The sequence below is a fragment of the Pagrus major genome, chromosome 7 (genome assembly GCF_040436345.1).
Source record: "Pagrus major chromosome 7, Pma_NU_1.0".
In the NCBI taxonomy this organism is placed as follows: Eukaryota; Metazoa; Chordata; class Actinopteri; order Spariformes; family Sparidae; genus Pagrus; species Pagrus major.
In genome coordinates this window covers 22,621,758-22,644,510 of record NC_133221.1, presented here as the reverse complement: position 1 = coordinate 22,644,510, position 22,753 = coordinate 22,621,758, and the positions used below count along the sequence as shown (strand labels likewise).

The 22,753-nt window shown below is 39.3% G+C and overlaps 1 protein-coding gene across 1 annotated transcript; it reads left to right on the top strand.

Annotated features, from left to right (window-relative positions):
• The first annotated feature begins 1,038 nt into the window (after positions 1-1,038).
• LOC140999690 (uncharacterized) lies at positions 1,039-21,366 on the top strand. The gene is made up of 18 exons (XM_073470211.1): positions 1,039-1,079; positions 1,264-1,347; positions 1,588-1,692; positions 1,852-1,956; positions 2,115-2,219; positions 2,411-2,494; positions 2,735-2,839; positions 2,998-3,102; positions 3,293-3,376; positions 3,587-3,645; positions 4,206-4,835; positions 8,872-9,501; positions 9,805-10,530; positions 12,777-14,568; positions 16,553-16,729; positions 17,254-17,427; positions 18,625-18,671; positions 19,862-21,366. The coding sequence occupies exons 1-18, from the start codon at positions 1,039-1,041 to the stop codon at positions 20,395-20,397; spliced, it is 5,589 nt and encodes a 1,862-aa protein (XP_073326312.1). The 3' UTR covers positions 20,398-21,366.
• The last annotated feature ends 1,387 nt before the right edge of the window (positions 21,367-22,753 follow it).

Genomic DNA, 22,753 nt, shown 5'->3' with positions numbered 1-22,753 from the left:
AGAAGTTTATTTGGGATACACTACGTACCATGCACACTCTTCATACTTAAAGCTGCTTTAAGCATTGTCCTCATTTAGCTAACTTGCTGTCCGTTTTGCAATTAGCAGTCCCCTCCCTCCCCTCTGCTTCACCTCATGAACATGCAGCAGTAATCACCAGACATAGCAGCAAACAGGAGGATCCTGCTTTCTGTGTGTTCACAAGCAGACAGGACCGCCTTTTTATGGACTCTCTGTCCTGATTGGATAAAGTGAGCGGGGATACCAGGAAATTAATTTTCTCTTTCCTGCATGAGCAGGATGAGGAGAGACATGGTTACTGACCAAACACTCTGTAACAGTGGTTACTGAAAATATATCAAATTTACAGCAGCTTTAATTTACTATTATTGTAAAAGTGACACCGTCAAATGCATTTCAACTCAACAAAGTGATTCTAAAGTGAAGCCACATTTTTTCCCTCCTCGACAATGTGATGGCAGAAATTCCATTTAAATTAACTGGTTTTGTTCTGAAATGTTGCTGCTCAAAATGTTTTTGTGAACCTCTCAACTAAAAGGTTCAAGCAGTGGTGGCTGCTGCCAAATCTCTCAGGGGGGCAACTGTAATGATGATGACTAAGGTGACTTTGGTAAAATTAACATTTAAGATGTTAAAAGTGTTATGATTTGTCAATTTTAAAACATTTTATATCTGTCTTACAGTCCGCATGACCAAGACAGATCGGTCTCTCCTGTACCCAGCAGTGTGTCCATGAGAAGTGACAGGTCCAAGGATGATCCTCTCAACTTCAGTAAAGAACAACCAGGGTAAGATATTTTAGTTATGATGGTATTTTGATACAGAGAGGTTCACAGTAAAGGAAAACATAAACTGTAGATACTACCTTGAAGCTCAAAATGAACATTTAAGATGTTAAAAGTGCTATGATTTGTCAATTTTAAAACATTTTATATCTGTCTTACAGTCTGCATGACCAAGACAGATCAGTCTCTCCTGTACCCAGCAGTGTGTCCATGAGAAGTGACAGTTCCAAGGATGGTCCTCTCAACTTCAGTAAAGGAGAACCAGGGTAAGATGTTTTGGGTCATGTTCATTGTTTGATAGGTTCAGAGAGCAGAAGAAAAAAATGAAGAGAATGACTAATCAGAGTAGTCAGACTTTCCTGCAGTTTCCACCTTGAATCTAAAAAGGTTTTTTCCCAGATATTAAAAATGTTAAAGTTTGTTTTTGTGAAATCTCTCAAATAAATTTGTTTTAAAGCCCTCATGAGCCTAGAAGACCAGTCGCCCCTTCATCCAGGACCATTCCCAAGGATGATCCTCTCGACTTCAGGTCTGGGCTAAGGTAGGACAAACAACTTACGCTTGCATACTATTACAGCTAAAACAGATAATAAGATGGAGTAACAATATGAGGAAGAAATGAAGAAGCAGAGCAGTGAAGGCCCGGAGATGCATTTTACCTCAAACATAAATAATATAAACCTTTGTTAGAGTAAATGTATCTAATGTATAATGCACCTTTTTAAGATGTTAAAAGTGTAATGGTTTGTCAATTTTAAAACATTTTATATCTGTCTTACAGTCAGCTTGAGGCAGACAGATCAGTCTCTCCTGTACCCAGCAGTGTGTCCATGAGAAGTGACAGGTCCAAGGATGATCCTCTCAACTTCAGTAAAGGAGAACCAGGGTAAGATATTTTAGTTATGATGGTACTTTGATACAGAGAGGTTCACAGTAAAGGATAAAATAAACTGTAGATACTACCTTGAAGCTTAAAATGAACATTTAAGATGTTAAAAGTGTTATGATTTGTCAATTTTAAAACATTTTTTTATCTGTCTTACAGTCAGCTTGAGGCAGACAGATCAGTCTCTCCTGTCCCCAGCAGTGTGTCCATGAGAAGTGACAGGTCCAAGGATGATCCTCTCAACTTCAGTAAAGAAGAACCAGGGTAAGATATTTTAGTTATGATGGTACTTTGATACAGAGGGGTTCACAGTAAAGGAAAACATAAACTGTAGATACTACCTTGAAGCTTAAAATGAACATTTAAGATGTTAAAAGTGTAATGGTTTGTCAATTTTAAAACATTTTATATCTGTCTTACAGTCTGCATGACCAAGACAAATCAGTCTCTCCTGTACCCAGCAGTGTGTCCATGAGAAGTGACAGGTCCAAGGATGGTCCTCTCAACTTCAGTAAAGGAGAACCAGGGTAAGATGTTTTGGGTCATGTTCATTGTTTGATAGGTTCAGAGAGCAGAAGAAAAAAATGAAGAGAATGACTAATCAGAGTAGTCAGACTTTCCTGCAGTTTCCACCTTGAATCTAAAAAGTTTTTTTCCCAGATATTAAAAATGTTAAAGTTTGTTTTTGTGAAATCTCTCAAATAAATTTGTTTTAAAGCCCTCATGAGCCTAGAAGACCAGTCGCCCCTTCATCCAGGACCATTCCCAAGGATGATCCTCTCGACTTCAGGTCTGGGCTAAAGTAGGACAAACAACTTACGCTTGCATACTATTACAGCTAAAACAGATAATAAGATGGAGTAACAATATGAGGAAGAAATGAAGAAGCAGAGCAGTGAAGGCCCAGAGATGCATTTTACCTCAAACATAAATAATATAAACCTTTGTTAGAGTAAATGTATCTAATGTATAATGCACCTTTTTAAGATGTTAAAAGTGTAATGGTTTGTCAATTTTAAAACATTTTATATCTGTCTTACAGTCTGCATGACCAAGACAGATCAGTCTCTCCTGTACCCAGCAGTGTGTCCATGAGAAGTGACAGGTCCAAGGATGATCCTCTCAACTTCAGTAAAGGAGAACCAGGGTAAGATATTTTAGTTATGATGGTACTTTGATACAGAGAGGTTCACAGTAAAGGAAAACATAAACTGTAGATACTACCTTGAAGCTTAAAATGAACATTTAAGATGTTAAAAGTGTAATGGTTTGTCAATTTTAAAACATTTTGTATCTGTCTTACAGTCTGCATGACCAAGACAGATCAGTCTCTCCTGTACCCAGCAGTGTGTCCATGAGAAGTGACAGGTCCAAGGATGATCCTCTCAGCTTCAGTAAAGGAGAACCAGGGTAAGATGTTTTGGTCATGTTCTTTGTTTGATATGTTCAGAGAGCAGAAGACAAAAACGAAGAGAACGACCTATCAGAGTATTCAGACTTTACTGCAGTTTCCACCTTGAAGCTAAAAGGGTTTTTTTTTAGATGTTAAAAATTTTAGAGTTTGTTTTTGTGAAATCACTCAAATAAATGTGTTTTAAAGCCCTCATGAGCCTAGAAGACCAGTCTCCCCTGCATCCAGGAAAGTTCCCAAGGATGATCCTCTCGACTTCATGTCTGAGCTAAGGTAGGACAAACAACTTATGTTTGCATACTATTACAGCTGTAACAGATAATAAGATGGAGTAACAATATGAGGATGAAATGAAGAAGCAGAGCAGTGAAGGCCCGAAGATGCATTTTACCTCAAACATGAATATAAATCTTTGTTAGAGTAAATGTATCTAATATATTATTAACACAAATATGTAATAAATGTTTTGTGTTTGTGTTGAAGTTCACCCAATCAGAATCCAGACACCACTACGCCCAGCAGTGTGGACACCTCGAGCAAAGGTTAGAATAAGCAACACAGAAACTTTTATCAGCTTAAAGCTGCTGTAAACTTTTTTATCATTTTAGCTAACGTCTGTTTTGCAGTTAGCAATCCCCTCTCTGCTCTTTACGTCGCCACATGTACGTAGAGTGCTAATCGCTAGACAGAGCAGCAAACAGGAGGATCCTGCTCTCTGTGCGTTCACAAGCAGACAGGACCGCCCCTTTATGGAGTTCTCTATCCTGATTGGATGAAGTGGGCAGGGATACCAGAAAATTAATTTTCTATTCCACAGCATGAGCAAGAGGAGGAGAGACATGGTTACTGACCAAACACTCTATAACAGTGGTTACTGCTGGAATATAGAGCTATTTAACACTTATTTCTTTCTTGCAAACTCATAGATACATTTCTTTATTCTCATACATTTTGAATCTCTCAGCTTTGATTGCAGGTATAACAACACAAAACATCATGTGACAAAACTTTTTTATGTTTGCCATTTAATTGTTTAGGAATGTGACATTTATTGAAATTACTGCATTCTGCTCTGTTTGTATTGTCCTCATTGTTTCTTTAGGCAAAGAGGTCAAACGCAAACTCACAGCAGACCTGAAAAGACGAATCCTCAGTCAGCATGAAGAAGTGAAGAAACTTAAGAATGACACAGAACTCTACAACATAGGAAAAGAAAAAAAAGAAAATAAAGTACAAACCTATGATGAATTATTTAAAACTTATTGGCCAAAGACAGTGCGAACAGTGCTAATGACAGGAGTTCCTCTTGTTGGTAAAACACTTCAAACAAGGAGGTTCATGGTAGACTGGGCAGAAGGAAAGTCCAACAAGAACATAGACCTGATAGTGTCATTGAAGTTCAGCGAGCTGAATTCATTGGAAGACAAAGTTCAAAGCATGACAGATCTGCTTCGTGATCCCCTCAATGACAAAAAACACAGATTAGCTTGCCAGTACAACAAATGTGAAGTAGCTTTTGTCCTTGATGGTTTGGAAGAATGTGAACTTCCTCTGGACTTTGAAAAGAACGAGGACCTGACTGATATGCACAAGCCAGCCTCGATGGATGTGCTGCTAACAAACCTCATCAAGGGGAAGTTGCTTCCCTCCGCTCGTCTCTGGATCGTCTCTCAACCTTCAGGAGTTCATAAGATTCCCTCTGAATATATTCAGAAACAGACAGAATGCCGAGGTATGAAACAATAACATATTTTCAAAGCTCTGTGTCACTCTTTCTGTTAGATTGGAAAATTATGACTAGGAAATACTGCAAGTTGCAACCATGACATATAACAATGTTACTGCAGATTTTATAAACATTACTAAACTGAATTTATGTGTTTCAACAAAAGTGACATAATTCTTAACACTGGTAACTTTAAACTCTTGTTGTGGTGTAACTTGTTCACTGTGTTGTATCACGAATAACTTTAGCTGACCTAAAGGTAATTACATCTACCCTTCATCATCAATAATGTGCTGAAATTTGTTCTGTTTATCCAGAAACATTGAAGCGACGGCAGCAGCTGGTATCATCCCTGAGAAGAAGATTTCTTAGTGAGAACACTGAAGCTGAAAACATAAATCATCCGAACCAACAAAACACAGAACACATCATCAGAGAGGAGAAAAGTAATGAGGTCGATAACGGAGAGAAAAATGGAAGTCCTGTGGCAAAATCTTGGACACGAGTGAATGCAACATCTGACATCTTCAAAGATACAAAAGAAAAAACAATCAGGACTGTGCTGACTATCGGAGAAGCTGGAATTGGAAAATCCTTCCATGCGCAGAAATTCAAAACAGAGTGGGCTAAAAATGACAAGGGGTCATTTTTAGCTCGGTTTGTCAATTCAGTAACGTCCTTTTGGAGCAAAGCTGATGAAGAAGTGATATTTCCACTGAACTTCTCTGAGCTCAATAAGATAAAAGAGACAAAAATCAGTTTGGTGGGACTTCTTGAGCGTTTCTTCAAGGAAACAAAGGAGTGTGTGATTTCTAACTATGAGCAGTTCAAAGTTGTATTTGTCTTGGATGGACTGGAGGATTATGAACCTCCTCTCGACTTTGACAACTGTAACATCTTGACGGACACCAGAGAGCCAGCTTCAGTAGATGTGCTACTGACAAACCTCATCAGAGGGAAGATGTTTCCTTCTGCCCAGCTCTGGATAACCTCCCAACCTTCAGCTGCCGAACAGTTGCCTGATACATGTGTCGACAGGACAACAGAAATAAGATGTAAGCTTATGGGTGTGGATGGAGGTAGTCATAAATAAGGGTGCAATCATATCCAAATGCTCTAAACTGCTGTGAAATGTAAACAGAGAACCATGAAAAAAAAATGAGAAGAGTCTAACATAGACAGCATGTCAGAGAGGTGTCTAATTAAACCAAATGTATGCTGTAAGTTGGAGGTGGTGCTGCACTGGAATGCTATAAAGACCTTTATAATGTTCATCCAACCCCTTAACTTACATGAGAGGAACAAGGCTTACAGTACAAGTCAAGTCCAATTTCTTAACATTGACTTTTTAGTCTTCAATGAATCATAAGGCAGTCATACCCACATGTGGTGCAACTTTTCATGTTTAACAACTGTAGCATCCCAGGCTGAATGATGGTAGTACTCTTTAACTGATGATTCATATTGTTTTATTTTGTAGACCGTATTCAATTATGAACACACCGTAAGAGCTATGAAAAGGACAAAACAAAAATATAGTTACTTTTCCTTATAATAATAATAAACAATAAACCTTACAAGATTTACTCAATGAAATTATGATTCTGTTAACTGCTACAATTACAATAACAATCATGGAAAATCACATTTTAACCCATTTTAACCTATAGACAACCTCCAATAGAGTGCTATATAATCGGTCAGATAATGCTAATCACGCTAGCCAAAACACATCATAAAGTATCGAACTATCAAAAGCACCAAAACCCAGCTAGACAGTCAACACCACATGGAAAGTAATAAAAACAAACCTTGTGCCTGTATCAGCCAAGTGCTCATGAAACTCATTCTCATTCTTACATTAGGCAGACACACTTTTTCACCGCCAATGAAGACCAGATGTTTTTAGCTTTCGTTTTCAGCGAGACGCTTTCAAAATAAAAGCCCCGAACTTAACGTCTGCTATAATTAAAGAAATAATAACCTGGCCTTGACTGAAAGCTCAGAAAATGAATAAGTAAGCATAAGACAACATATTTATAGAAATATATACACATACTAAAGGTCATTTACAACAACAACAGAACAATATAATACATAATGATACAGTTGAAATCATTCATTTACCTTCTGCCAGCACTATAGAGCAAACAGCACAGGCTTTAAACCAAATTAACTCAAGCAGGCTCTTCATGACTACATGGTTTGAAATAGTTTTAGATTAGCCTAGTTTTAAACAAACTGAAACAATTTCTGAACATTTCTCAAAGTGAGAGGAGAGTTCACTCAGAACTAAATGGAACTTTATGTCTTTAAAGAAGCATATTTCAAATTAACAGTATGTCAGTGAAGCACCACCAACTTAAAGAACACTTATTGACACTATAATATAACTTACAAAATAAATAACTTTGAAATTAGACCAGCAGGATGAGGGGATGCCGATGGCAGTGGCCTCCCCAGCAGGACAATGTGCACTACTACTATCTAATATATTATAAACACAAATATGTAATAAGTCTTTTGTGTTTGTGTTGAAGCTTACCCGATCAGAAAACAGACACCACTAAGCCCAGCAATGGGGACACCTCGAGCAAAGGTTACAGTAAACTAACACAGAAACTTTTATCAGCTTAAAGCTGCTGTTAACGTTTTCATCGTTTTAGCTAATGTCTGTTTTGCAGTTAGCAATCCCCTCTCTTCTCTTTACATCACCATATGTACGCAGAGTGCTAATCAGCAGACAGAGCAGCAAACAGGAGGATCCTGCTCTCTGTGTGTTCACAAGCAGACAGGACCGCCCCTTTATGGAGTTCTCTATCCTGATTGGATGAAGTGGGCAGGAGAGACATGGTTACTGACCAAACACTCTGTAACAGTGGTTACTGCTGGAATATAGAGATATTTAACACTTATTTCTTTATTGCAAACTCATAGATACATTTCTTTATTCTCATACATTTTGAATCCCTCGACTTTGATTGCAGGTATAACACAAAACATCACGTGACAAAACTTTTTCATGTTTGCCATTAATTGTTTAGGAATGTGACATTTATTGAAATTACTGCATTCTGTTCTGTTTGTATTGTCTTTATTGTTTCTTTAGGGAAAGCCGTCAATCCCAAACTCACAGCAAGCCAGAAAAGACGAATCCTCAGTCAGCATGAAAAAGTGAAGAAACCTGAGACTGACACAGAACTCTACGACATAGGAAAAGAATACAAAGAAAATAAAGTACAAACCTATGATGAATTATTTCAGAAGTCACGGACAGTGCTAATGAAGGGAGATCCTCTTGTTGGTAAAACACTTCAAACAAGGAGGTTCATGGTAGACTGGGCAGAAGAAAAGTCCAACAACAACATAGACTTGATAGTGTCATTGAAGTTTGGCGAGCTAAATTCAAGAAAATATGAAGTTCAAAGCATGAAAGATCTGTTTCATTATTCTGTCAATGATGATAAACACCCAGTTTGCAGGTTTGACGACTGTAGCATAGCTTTTGTCCTTGATGGTTTGGAAGAATGTGACCTTCCTCTGGACTTTGAAAACAACGAGGACCTGACTGATATGCACAAGCCAGCCTCGATGGATGTGCTGCTAACAAACCTCATCAAGGGGAATTTGCTTCCCTCCGCTCGTCTCTGGATCGTCTCTCAACCTTCAGGAGTTGATAAGATTCCCTCTGAATATATTCAGAAATGGACAGAATGTCGAGGTATGAAACAATAACAATTACTTAGTCTCATAACTCATATTATGTATCATGTGATCTGTATCATGTGTCATTCTTGATGTTGATGTTGATTAGGAAATACTGTAAAAGCTGAAACCATGACATACATCACTTTAATGGAAGATGTTTCGTAAACTCAACTAAAATTAATGTCATTGCAAATTCCTACTTACATTTTGTGTTTTAGTGCCATTTTCCTCTCTGGGCTTTAACTGCTGGTATAACAAAATGCATAATGTGACACTGTGTTTTTTGCAGTCACTGTACTCTGTTTTCTCTATAATGTCTTTATCATTTCTTTAGGCAAAGACTTCAAACACGAACTGACAGCAGACCTGAAGGCAACAATCCGCCATCAGCATGAAGAGGAACTGAGAAAACATGAGACTGACACAGAACTCTACGAGATAGGAGAAGAAAACAAAGCTACAAAACAAACTAATAATAGATTATTTCTCGATTCAGAGCAAAAGACAGTGCGAACAGTGCTAATGAAGGGAGTTCCTCGTGTTGGTAAAACACATCAAACAAGGAGGTTCATGGTAGACTGGGCAGAAGGAAAGTCCAACAACAACATAGACCTGATAGTGTCATTGAAGTTCAGCGAGCTGAATTCAAGAAAAGACAAAGATCAAAGCATGACAGATCTGCTTCGTTATCCCCTCAATGACTACAAGCACAGATTAGCTTGCCAGTACAACAAATGTGAAGTAGCTTTTGTCCTTGATGGTTTGGAAGAATGTGACCTTCCTCTGGACTTTGAAAAGAACGAGGACCTGACTGATATGCACAAGCCAGCCTCGATGGATGTGCTGCTAACAAACCTCATCAAGGGGAAGTTGCTTCCCTCCGCTCGTCTCTGGATCGTCTCTCAACCTTCAGGAGTTCATAAGATTCCCCCTAAATATATTCAGAAACAGACAGAATGTCGAGGTATGAAACAATAACAGTAACATATTTTCAAAGCTCTGTGTCACTCTTTCTGTTAGATTGGAAAATTATACAAGTTGCAACCATGACATATAACAATGTTACTACAGATTTTATAAACATTACTAAAGTGAATTTATGTATTTCAATAAAAGTGACGTGATTCTTAACACTGGTAACTTTAAACTCTTGTTGTGGTGCAACTTGTTCACTGTGTTGTATCATATATAACTTTAGCTGACTTAAAGGTAACTACATCTACCCTTCATCATCAATAATGTGCTGAAATTTATTCTGTTTATCCAGAAACATTGAAGCGACGGCAGCAGCTGGTATCAGACCTGAGAAGAAGATTTCTTAGTGAGAACACTGAAGATGAAAACATAAATCATCTGAACCAACAAAACACAGAACACATCATCAGAGGGGAGAAAAGTAATGAGGTCGATAATGGAGAGAAAAATCAACATCCTGGGACAAAATCTGTGACACGAGTGAATGCAACATCTGACATCTTCAAAGATACAAAAGAAAAAACAATCAGGACTGTGCTGACTATCGGAGAAGCTGGAATTGGAAAATCCTTCCATGCGCAGGAATTCAAAACAGAGTGGGCTAAAAATGACAAGGGGTCATATTTAACTTGGGTTAAGTCCCTTTGGAGCAAAGCTGATGAAGAAGTGATATTTCCACTGAACTTCTCTGAGCTCAATAAGATAAAAGAGATAAAAGTCAGTTTGGTGGGACTTCTTGAGCATTTCTTCAATGAAACAGAAGAGTGTGTGATTTCTAACTATGAGCAGTTCAAAGTTGTATTTGTCTTGGATGGACTGGAGGATTATCAACCTCCTCTCGACTTTGACAACTGTAACATCTTGACGGACACCAGAGAGCCAGCTTCAGTAGATGTGCTACTGACAAACCTCATCCGAGGGGAGCTGTTTCCTTCTGCCCGACTCTGGATAACCTCCCAAAATTCAGCTGCCAAACAGTTGCCTGATACATGTGTCGACAGGACGACAGAAATACGATGTAAGCTCATGGGTGTGGATGGAGGTAGTCATAAATAAGGGTCCAATCATATCCAAATGCTCTAAACTGCTGTGAAACATAAACATAGAACCATGAAAAAAAAATGAGAAGCGTCCAACATAGACAGTATGTCAGAGAGGTGTCTAATTAAACCAAATGTATGCTGTAAGTTGGAGATGGTGCTGCACTGGAATGCTATGAAGACCTAATGTTCATCCAACCCCTTAACTTGAGAGGAACAAGGCTTACAGTACAAGTCAAGTACAATTTCTTAACATTGACTTTTTAGTCTTAAATAAATCATAAGGCAGTCATCACCACATGTGGGGCAACTTTTTCATTTTTAACAACAACAGAACAATATAATTCATAATGATACAGTTTAAATCATTCATTTACCTTCTGCCAGCACTGTAGAGCAAGCGGCACAGGCTTTAAACCAAATTAACCCAAGCTGGCTCTTCATGACTACACAGTTTGAAAAAGATTTAGATTAGCCTAGTTTTAAACAAAACAAACAATTTCTGAACATTTCTCAAATTGAGAGGAGAGTTCACTCAGAACTAAATGGAGCTTTATGTCTTCAAAGAAGCATATTTCAAATTAACAGTATGTCAATGAAGCACCACCAACTTAAATAACACTTATTGACAGTATAATATAATTTATTATCCAGTAGTTTAGGTTAAATCAGTTTTTGAGACCAGTTTCAGATTTGGTAAGAGCTCAAACTTTACTGAGAGAATAAGATGATCACATAGTGGTGTTTATGAGTGGAGCTTCTTTTCTTACAAATCATCTCTGACAAGTACAGACACTGGCTTGCAGAGAGCAAATAACCAGACAAGAGACAAGTTGAAATTCTGTTACCAAGTTCCTCACAGAGTTAACATTGACAGTGACAGCTAAAATGATCTGCTGAGATGTTATTGGCTGAAAGCTGCTCTTTGCTGTTCAGAAGGAAAGAGGAGAAATAACAGCGTCGTTAGCCTCTGAGTTTAAATAATATGTGCATTTTGTGAGCAGCACCATCAGAACCCAAGAGTCAGTCACACACTTTTCACTCGCAAATGAATTAAAAGGGCACGTTAGACTGTCATAATGAAGAACAGCGCTGCAAAAGTAGAGTTCAGTAAGGAGGAAGTAAGGATCGGCTTTATTTAGCCAATAACAATCCACTAAAATATGCCCGGATCAGCCCCAATTCTAAATCAAACTCTGGTTTAGACTCACAACCAAGACACTGATCAACCAGAACAACCTTGGATCATGGATTTCTAATGGAAGCCACTTGTCACGAACCACTCACCAAAACACCAAGTACAAGTAATGGCACTCCCAGATGGATGTGGCTTCCCAGCAGGACAATGTGCACTGCTACACAGCAAAAACTGCTGAGGAATGAAAAAAGGACCAAGGCAAAGAGCAAAAAGTGTTAACCTGTGCTCCAAATTTCCCAGATCCCGATCCAATCACCCATTCGTAGGAACCAGTCCGATCCATCAAGGCCCCACTGTGGATCGGACTTGACCTATTGAGGCATAGGCACAGAACCTCTGGGTGTCCTGTGGTGTCTGGCACCAGGGCGTTGGCGGCAGATCCTTCAAGTCCAGTGGGTTGTGAGGTGGGGCCCCCATGGATCGGACCTGCTCCAGCCTGTTCCATAGATGCTCGATCATATTGAGATCCTGGACATGTGGAGCCCAGGCTGATGCCTTGAGCTCTTTGTCATGTTCCTGAGGCCATTCCTCAGCAGTTTTTGCAGTGTGGCAGGGTACACTGTCCTCCTGGGGAGATCAACTATCCAGGAATGTTGTTACCATGAGGAGGTGTGCTTGGTCTGCAATGGTGTGTGGATGGGTGCCGAGTGTCAAATTGCATCCACATGAATGTCAGAACCTAAGGTTTCACGGCAGAACGTTGCATTGGAACGAGATAATCTGTGTTATTCACTCCACTTGTTAGTCCTTTAAATGTTCTGGCTGATCAGCGTAGCCGAAAAATGGGAGGACAGCAAAAATGAAGCAAGTGCTGCTCTTCTCAAGCTGATTCCTGATGTTTTATGACCTGCTTGACTTTTGGCTGAATTGTATGTAGCTAAACAAACCATATACAAAATTTTTAAAAAAAACAACAAAAAAAACTTAGTTCTTGGTGTTATGGTTTAGATTTAATTAACTGCTTGATTGCATCCAAAACATTTAATCGCCATATTGTTAATAACTTTGAAAATTGTTTCCCCACAGGTAAGCCTTACATTAGAAGTCATCAGAAACTCAGAACTCAGCTGAAGGAGCAATTCACCCATGTGTCTGAGGGGATCGATAAGCAGAAAACCTCTGCCCTTCTGAATGAGATCTACACAGATCTCTACATCATAGAGGGTGAGAGGGGAGAGGTCAATGAACAACATGAGACCAGACAAGTTCAAGATGCAAAGTTCAAACCAGAGACACAAGAAACATTAATTAAATATCAGGACATCTTCAAACCAGCATCTGGAGAAAATGGACCCATCAGAACCGTGCTCACGATCGGAGTGGCAGGCATTGGAAAGTCATTTGCTACAATGAAGTACATGCTGGACTGGGCTGAGGGTACGGCCAATGAGGACATATATTACATGTTTCCTCTTTCTTTCCGGGAGCTGAATTTGAAAAAAGAGGAAAATCTCAGCTTGGAGGAACTTATTAACATCTTTTTTCCGGGTATGAAGACATCAGAAATAACAGACTATGACAAGTTCAGAATTCTGATTGTCCTGGATGGTTTTGATGAATGTCGCCTTGATCTTGACTTCAGTAAAAGTACCTCTCACACAGATGTTGGAGAGGCAGCCTCAGTGAATGCTCTGTTGACAAACCTCATCCAAGGAAATCTGTTTTCTGAAGCTCAAATCTGGATCACCTCACGACCCGCAGCATCCAACCGTATCCCTGCTCGTACAGTTGACCGGGTTACAGAGGTGCGAGGATTCAATGATGATCAGAAGGAAGAGTACTTCAGGAAGAGATTCAGTGACAAGGAGTTGGCTGAGAAAATTTTGTCATATGTGAAAAAATCAAGAAGCATTTATATCATGTGTCACATCCCTGTCTTCTGTTGGATCACGTCAAGAGTCCTGGAGGAATTTGTGGACAGAGAACAAGAAGGAAGGATGCCCAAGTCTCTGACAGACATGTATATATACTTCCTTTTGCTACAATGCAGACAGGCAAACGTGAAGTATCCTGGAGATGACACAGGTGAGAGGTCTGAGACAGATTCATGCTGGAACCAAAAGATCAAGGAAACAATAATTTCTCTGGGGAAACTGGCCTTCGAGAGCCTCGAGGAAGGAAACCTTCTCTTCACTGAAGACGACTTGACAGAGTGCGGTCTTGACATCACTGAGGCTGCAGTTTTCTCTGGATTATTCACGCAGATCAAACGAGAAGGCTGTGGAGTGAGCAAACAGAAATTCTTCTGCTTTGTCCATCTGAGCATTCAAGAGTTCCTGGCAGCTTTTTATGTCTTTCACACATTCAATAACAAAGGTGAAAATCTGCTTACCAAACCCACTTCGACAGTTGCAGACTTAGACTTCTACAAGACAGCAGTCGACAAGGCTTTGGGGAGCAAACATGGAGACTTGGATCTGTTTCTTCGCTTCCTGCTAGGCCTCTCCCTGGAGACCAACCAGGAACTACTGCAAGAGCTGCTGAAAGAGAGAGAAAATAACAAGAAGATCAACAAGGAAACTATTGAGTACATCAAAGAAAAGATTAAGGAAGAGAACAGTGATGCTGATAAAAAGTTCAATCTCTTCCACTGTCTGAATGAGCTGAATGACCACTCTCTGGTGGAAGAAGTCAAAAAGTACCTGCGCTCTGAAACAGTCACATTTGAAAATTTCTCCACCGCCGAGTGGTCAGCTCTGACTTTTGTGCTGCTGACATCAGATGAGGAGCTTGATGTGTTTGATCTAAAAAAATACCTGAAATCAGAGAAAGTTCTTCTAGGAATGTTGCCGGTGGTCAAATTCTCCAACACTGCTTTGTAAGTACTTTCAAAATTGATGCTCTCATAAAAATGATAGAATGTAGATCTCTTCTTGTTGTTAGTGGAGACCAGCGTAGTTTCAATGATGCTGAACATGAGCAGAGACATCAAGCAAACAAACAAAAGCAAACCAGATCAAAATAGAAATACAAACATACAAAACAACAAACGTGTCAGTTAAAACAGTTACAGGCCAATGTTGAACAGTTATTTAATAAAGACCCAAAGCATCCAAGTGTCACTAGAGAATTCAGTTTTAAGTCATGTTGCAATAGATTCCAAGAGACTGCAGCACTAAAAAGCAGTCTTTCTCCTGTATTTATAAGGTTACAACATTTCAATTGCAGTACCATTAAACCCGCGGATGGCAAAGAGATGCAAACTTTAAAAATAAAACATTTTTCCTTATCAACATTCAGTACAAGTTTGAGATAATGCAGATATGTCTGCAGAACGTTAAGGGCAGATTGTAATCTTAATATTTGAATTGAAGAGGAGTCAAAAGCATACAAGACTGTCATCTGCATAAAAAGGGGGATTGCAAGTGCCCTATTTAAATAGTCTATGGTGCTTAGTCTAAAGCACATGGTGCAAGTGCGTTTAGGGTGCATCCAAGTCCATTTGGTAGTTAAATGGCAGACAACATGGGCACAAAGTCTGATGCAAAGCGTAAAGGGGAAGTATTTAGACTCTTCATTTGTCATGGGTGTGTTTTGGGTGTAACATAAATTAAACCAATCAGGGTGTCATCTCCCATTCCCTTTAAGAGCCTTGTGCACCAATACATGGAGCGTGCTATAGCTAATAAACAGGGACACTTGTCTTTATTGTGGGGCCTGGGACTTGTGCTCCGCTTAGAAAGACAGAAAATTTTAATTCAGAAGATAAAAGATTAATTCTGTTTCCTCCGGAGAGTTTCTTTTTAGTGTTGCTGATTCAATGTGTCACAGTATTTGTTACAGTGACATTACAGCACACATGAAAATGTTTAAAATGACTGAAAGCAGCGTCTCATCATAAAATCAGTGTACGCGTCTTGTGAGGCCGCCTGTGTAGGCACAACTTACTATCTGATAAATGCATCCTTTAGATAGCAGGGAAATTACTGTGCCTTTGACTGCAGACCAGCTTTTTGTTGGTCAATGTCGCTGTCAATTTCTGCTTCCTCATTAAAGCAATCTGCCATCAGTGCGCCTGACTACACCTCATTTTAATGCCAACACACCCAGGAGCGCACAGGTGGACGAAGGTACTTTTCCTATCTACACAACTTGGGCACTAGGCTTGAAAACGACAACTGCATCGGTCTGAAACTAGCAATGACACTTACGCTGCGCAGTGCACCGAGTGGAAGAAAGAGCCGAATGTCTGTGTTGGAGTAATAATACTGTTTATGTGTAAATAGTAGAGGTTTCACAATTCTCCAAATCACGACTCAATTTGGCTTTCACTTTTAAGGTCACAATTCGATTTGATTAATGATTTTAAAAAATTTAGACTTCAATTTGACGACTGTCATTTACATTTTCAAATTCTTCTTTTAAAAGATAGGGGTATTTAACAACAGCCGTTTGACTTCATCCTGGTGCTACTTGCAGGTTAGGCTTAGACAAGTTCAAATAATATTCAACAGAAATAATGACTCCAGAGATCTACAAAAAATACCAGTTAGTTACAAAGTTTGGTGTCTCAAACCTGTCCAGAGCAAACCAGTATTGTTGATACTGCATTTGAAGTCGATAGTCAAAATTGAACACTCGTCTCAATCAGTTTTCGATTTTAAAAACGAAATCATGACATCCATAGTAAATAGTAAAGTACCCAGCACTGTACTGTGTACTGTACTGTCGGTGTTCTGTCAGACAAATATGCATGAACCAGCTCTGAGCAAAAACTTCTGAACCCGGCAGAGTGGTGTGTTTAGTAAACACACTTTGACACCACAGATTTTTCAGATTTCTGATTACAAATATTTTCACAGGCTGAGCTGGTGTGAGCTCTCTGAAGAATCCTGCAAAGGTCTGACATCCTCCGTCCTCAGCTCCGCATCCTCTAATCTCACAGTGCTGGACCTGAGTCATAACGACCTGCTGGATTCAGGTGTGGAGAAACTTGCTGATGGCCTGAAGATTATACACTGTAAACTGGAGGTTCTCAAGTAAGTGTACATCACATTTACTGTATATTTGATGACATGTACATACTGTACATATCATGAACAGGGGGGTTGTGTGTAGTTTAAGGTATTGTTATTCCAAACTGCAAAAAAGGTCAGTTAAGCAGAGCAGCAAACATTTCGTAAAAGTAAATTTGCATCTGCAGAACATAAAATAAAAAACTCCAAATAAGGCAAGTGAGCACTCGTCCTTGCAATAACTCTATGGAGTTAACTTGCCCATGTTCACAAGATTTACCTCTGGAACAGAACTTGATCAAGTTTCACTATTTGAGATTGTAAATGTGCCTGTAATGACAATTAATTTATTTTTCACATAAAAAAAATATTTTGTAAAAAGTAGGATAAAGGCAGTCACCAGAAAGTATAATATTTGATCATCACAGTGTTTTATTTTTGACATTTATAAAATGACCATAGAAAATGTTTGATTGACAAATGTTCATTAAAATATTTAAAATAATTGTCTCTGGATGTGCGTGCGTACGTGTTTGTGTGGTCTGCAGGTTGTCAGGTTGTCAGGTGTCAGAGAAAGGCTGCTCTTTCCTGGCTGAAGCTCTCCAGTCCAAAAAGACCTGCTCCCTGAAACAGCTGGATCTGAGCTACAATCACCCAGGAGTCAATGGGGTGACAACGCTCTCTGCTACAACTCCTTATCGAAATATGAGCCTGGCAATCTGGTATGTTAATATGTCAGGATGTGTGTTTATATGTGTTTGTAGGTATATAGCTGGTTTTCATAATGATGGTGCATCTACACTAAGGTAAAATCTGAACTCAATATTTTATCTTGTTAGCTAGCAGGCTAGTTACCAAAACTCAAGGATCACCTTGGTGTTGATAAGAGAAATTGTGCAAAACTAGCGGCCTCAATCAAACCCTATTTATCTGGATAAAGAAAAACGCATGTCAGTGCAAGATGTAAATGCACACAGAACACATCGCTGCAATCTTTACAGTGCAGCCACATTCTTAAGAAAGAAATCCATCCAACAAGCTGACAGTCACTCAACCCCCACCTCTTATAACAAGCGTATACAAGCCTGGCAAAAGCTAGTAGCTAGCAGGTTTTCTGCTAGTAGCTAGCAGGTTTTCCCATGCAAAAAGTCATTCAACAATGAGTGATGCCTATCCATAGCATTGCTGTCCTTGACTACAGGCCTGTACTATAATTCAAGTTCAACATACCAAGGATATCTTTTCATTATCTGGCTTCTTAATGGCAACCTCGCTAAGCAATGGTGGTAATGAACTCAATATGTCAACCCAGGTATTCTTGGGGCTACAATATCAGATAAATCCAAAGAAGTAAACCACATCCAACTGAAGCAAATCAGTTGCCGCTGTATGTCATTTAAAACAGTCAGGAAAAGCCAATGGGCTTTGCCAGTTTCTGAACTCAGTAGCCCTGCTGGAAAACCCTCATGATCTGACATCGAGCTCCTGATTAGCTGTGCTTCTATACGTATCGATGTGTTAACTCCAACATAATCTACTCTGGAGCAGGTAAGGTGTGCAGAACAAGCTATAATAGTGATGCACTCTAGTAAGAGGTGAGCCACCGTTGTAACCATGAAACCCTAAAACTACCTCGCTAAACCCAAATCCTGCTTCATAGTTCAGATACCTGGTACGCAGCATGTTTGTTGATATGAACGCCAGCTCCACTCAGTTAATCCTGTCACAGTGCCGGCAGAATTGAGATAACACAACATTTATTAATACCAGGTATAAATATGACTCATGAGACAGGCCTACTTTTCTGCTGTATGAACTCTGTCCATATCAAATGCACTTAGGCTACTTCTTGTCTTTTCACATTGAAGCTGAAGGTTGACATGAGTGTTTGTGACAACACTTTTATTCATCTTGTACAGCTTCGACCACAGTGGAGAGCATCGGTTAAAGCCAGGCCTGAAGAAGTGTAAGTCTTTTTTTTTTTTATTTCCAACACTTGCCACCAAGGCTTAGAAATGAAGCTGTTGCCTGTATCACGGTTCAGAAACTGAGACTCAAGTGCAAGACAAGGAGACACAGGCTGGGATGAGTTCAAAGACAAAAGTAATTTATTAAAAGGCTGCACCAATAGAAAAACTAGAACCAAGGAAGGAGTGACACTTCACCCAAGGGGCTGGCGGGAACTAATTCAAACCCGCACAAAACAAAAGAAAAGAAACAAACTCGGTACAAACTAACGCTAAAACGGGAAATCAGGAGGCAGCTAGTAAACTAACAAAAAGCGATGTCTACAAATAATCAGAAAGGAGGGAATTTACAACTACCAGACCGGACGAGAGAGAGAGAGCTGGGCTGCGTCTGGCTGTGGGGCTGGAGGGGGGAAGGCAGGCGGAGATGATGCGGAGCGGCCAGGTGGAGAAGCGGCAGACAGGTGCGGCTTTCCAGGGGGGAGCGGGAGTGGGAATCCGGAGAGCTGGGTGAAGCCTCGGCGGAGGAGACAGGAGACAGGCAGGTCCAGGAGTGCAGACGAGGAAGGGAGAAGTATATTGAGTTACGGTCCGGCGTCGGGTTGTGGAAAGCGTCTGGTCTTTATGGTGGCAGGTGAATGAATGAGATCTCTCCCCTCCCCGCCGCACGGATCAATCCGCTGATTGCAGAGTGGCTGCACCTGTCCGCTCTGCACCCGCATCATGCTCCAGCCTGCCAGAGAGGGAGAGAGAGAGAGAGAGAGAGAGAGAGAGAGAGAGAGAGAGAAAGAAGAGAGAAAAAGGGAGAGAGGGAAAGAAAAGGAGAGAGAGGCTGCCACTATCTGGCCCTCAAAGTGGAGGGCGAGACAGCCTGATGAATTTAAAAATGAATGTATCCGTTCCCAAACTCCTCTGGTAGTATAGATTATCATGTTTGCACTTTTTACCATTAGATATTTGTTACAGTACATGATCATTATATTTGTAAAATAATAAAAAGGTTTCAAATCTAATTCAAAATTACAAACAACTCAACAATTTTACTTTTCTCTAGATTTCATCTTTAATTGATTTTGTTTGGATTTAATTTTATAAAACATACTTTTATTAATTTTATTTTATTTCAAATGCACATAAAACAGTAAACACACATTAACACACTAAAATATGTTATTTGTTTCTCTATCAGATGGTGCAGATCTGAAGTTTGATGAAAACACAGCAAGCAAGAGACTTGTCCTGTCCGAAGGAAACAGGAGAGTGAAAACAGTAAAGAAGGTGGAGGAGAAGGTGCCACAACCTGAAAACGAGGGCAGGTTTAAGAGGAGTCAGGTGTTTTGTGAGGAGGGCCAGAAAGGCTTCTGCTACTGGGAGGTGGAGTGGAAAGGGGAGGTTGGCATCGCAGTGGCGTATAAAGGAGTGGGTCGAAAATGGGACAGTAGTGGTGGTCTAGGATGCAATGACAAGTCCTGGAGTCTGCTCTGCCATAAGGAAGGATGGCTTCCCTTGCATGGGAAGCAAAAAGGCAAACCAAAATGTATAAAAGTGCCCCAATGCGAAAAAATAGCATTGTTTCTGGATTGGGAAGGTGGTACTCTGAAATATTACAGTGTCACATCAGGAGAGCTGAGACTCATACACACTTTCAAGGCTAAATTCACAGAGCCCCTCTTCCCAGGCTTCTGGTTTAAGAATGGCTCTGTGACCTTGTGTGAGATTGACTGAACCCCTCTGCTCCAAGGAAAAGTGTAATGTAGTGATCACTTGATGCTCTGATTGATTTGTCCATAGGTTAGCACTAGTTTACCTGCATCATTTCAATGTCACAATGTAAAACATGTTTAAAAGATGCTGTTTTCAACTGTAAGTGAGTATTTTAACACTGTGAAGGAAGAAATGGAGGGAGAGAAAATCTCATGTAGTTAAGTTACTAATGTGATGAAGAAAATAATTACTGATTTCTGTAAAAATGTTAAATACAAACTTGACCCGTTTCTCATTTAGTTAACTGTCCTAACATACAAAATGTTCCTAGTCAACTTTTTTTTTCACTAATATGTTTTATAATTTTACTAATATGTCATTCTGATACTGCAGAGGACAACTACTTGGACAGAGTCCTCTTTGACAGGTCGTTTTTTGTGAGCTGTAAAATTATGAATACGCTTAATGTTTATTACTGTATGAATAATGTATTTTGATAATTGAATTGATGAAAGTAAAATTCCTTAAACTTGTTGGAGCAGGAGGGACAAACATGCTCCAGAGATATGAGCATATGTGCACAACACAAGGTTGTATTTCATGTAAGAACACATTAACATGGGTTTTAATTTAAAGTGTCATAGAATACATATGTATGTTAACCCACAGTCTGTTAGCAGGGAACCACTGTACTACTGCCATAATATGATCTCATTTTTTATTTTATTACTAATGCGTGGATGCCAGAGTCACCCGTTGGTGTGCTTAAAACGCATGTATCTTATATTGAAGAGACTTAAGATTGAAATATGTCAACTAATGTGCTTCTGATGCAGCGATACTGAAAAGTTGTTGTTTACTGGCATTCATGTTGCTATGTACAGATAACATAGTGTGTGTATACTGTATATACAGAACATGTACATAACTGTTCTATTTGTTGTATAATGTTTTTATGATAACATTGTGCAATCCTGTATTTTATTGTAAGACAGCATATATAACAAGATTTTGTTGTTCAATTTTCAGTTTTCAGTTTTTTGAAAGCTTTCATTTGACTCTTTGTTTTCTTTTGTTTTTACATGTTGAAAATAAAATCTACCTATAAGAGTAAAGCTGAACCTTGAACTGCATTAGAAGTACTTAAAGTAGGTTCACATTTGTCTTAAAACAATAGTCACATGCCCATATGTACAATCTTTGTTTGCTGTAATCATCCCTCCTGCTCATACTGACCATTTAACATGCTTCCAATGTAAGTGAAGAAAAACTCCACAGTTCTCATTCAGAACAAAATATTATATATAACTTACTGTATTAAATAAAGTGGGTATTTTCCACAGTTACAGTCTTTTTATGACAGAATTTCCTGTTTTCATTTTAATGGACAGTGTTTTTATGCTGAATTGCAGAGAATAACAACAAAAATGGGAATTTTGTAACTGACACTGTAAAATATCCACTTTATTTGTCTATCTCACTGTTAAATGTTATCTTCAGCTCAGCTTTGAGATTTATCGTCGATGGTTGAATTGTACCTGATTGTATCATGTACATGTACCAAAGAACCAGAGTGTATGATTTGTCGTTAAGACCACACCTGTTCAAAAGGCATCATCATCATCATCATAAGTTCAAAGTGAAATAGTCAGCTGTTAAAGAAAGCTGAATCATTCCTTTCACTTTGTGTCTCCATGTCTTTCTCAGAACAGTCAAGCAGATTTATTTTATTTTCCTTCAATCTTGATCCAAATGAAAAGTGCTGTGGGTTTTGTTGCACTGAGTTACGTAGAGAGAAGCCTGGTGAACGGAGATAAATAAGTGGGTTCTACATTCATACATTCTACATGGACACCCACAGACATGTTGTGATGTTGAAACAGTATATTTAGACTGACAGATATAGTTATAGTTTACGTAGCCCCGTAAGGGACATTGGGGGAAAAAAATTGATGGGTGAAAAAAAAAAAAAGATGTCCTTTTTGCGAGATCTCGCAAAAGCTGTAACACTGCTGGTCGCTTGCTGTCACTTGGCCATTTGGGAATCAGCAAAAAGTATGAGTCATGGCGGAGGATTTTGTCCCAAAAGAGGACATTATGCGTATGCAAAGAGACAAGGTGGGCATAAAATTCATTCAATAAAATGACGTAACAACACAGAGCCTGGGATAGTGACTAATACAAGGTCAGAGTACGCTTTGCGACGAAAGAGTCCCCTTGCGTTAAGTAGTCTCTTTAGATGTCTCTCACTTATGAGAAAACTGTGTCTACTGCCAAGCACTGATTTAATGTCTTTATATTTGAGGCCAATCTTCTTTAGGTTTCCCTGACCTGGAAATACATGGACCTAAATCAAAACATTTTTGCGAGATCTCGC

Coding starts and splice junctions, on each gene's coding strand:
- LOC140999690 (XM_073470211.1), top strand. CDS start 1,039: ATGGTCCTCTCAACTTCAGTAAAGGAGAACCAGGGTAAGAT. Junction 2,220..2,410: donor TTCAGTAAAGGAGAACCAGG/GTAAGATGTTTT, acceptor TTTGTTTTAAAG/CCCTCATGAGCCTAGAAGAC. Junction 2,495..2,734: donor GACTTCAGGTCTGGGCTAAA/GTAGGACAAACA, acceptor TCTGTCTTACAG/TCTGCATGACCAAGACAGAT.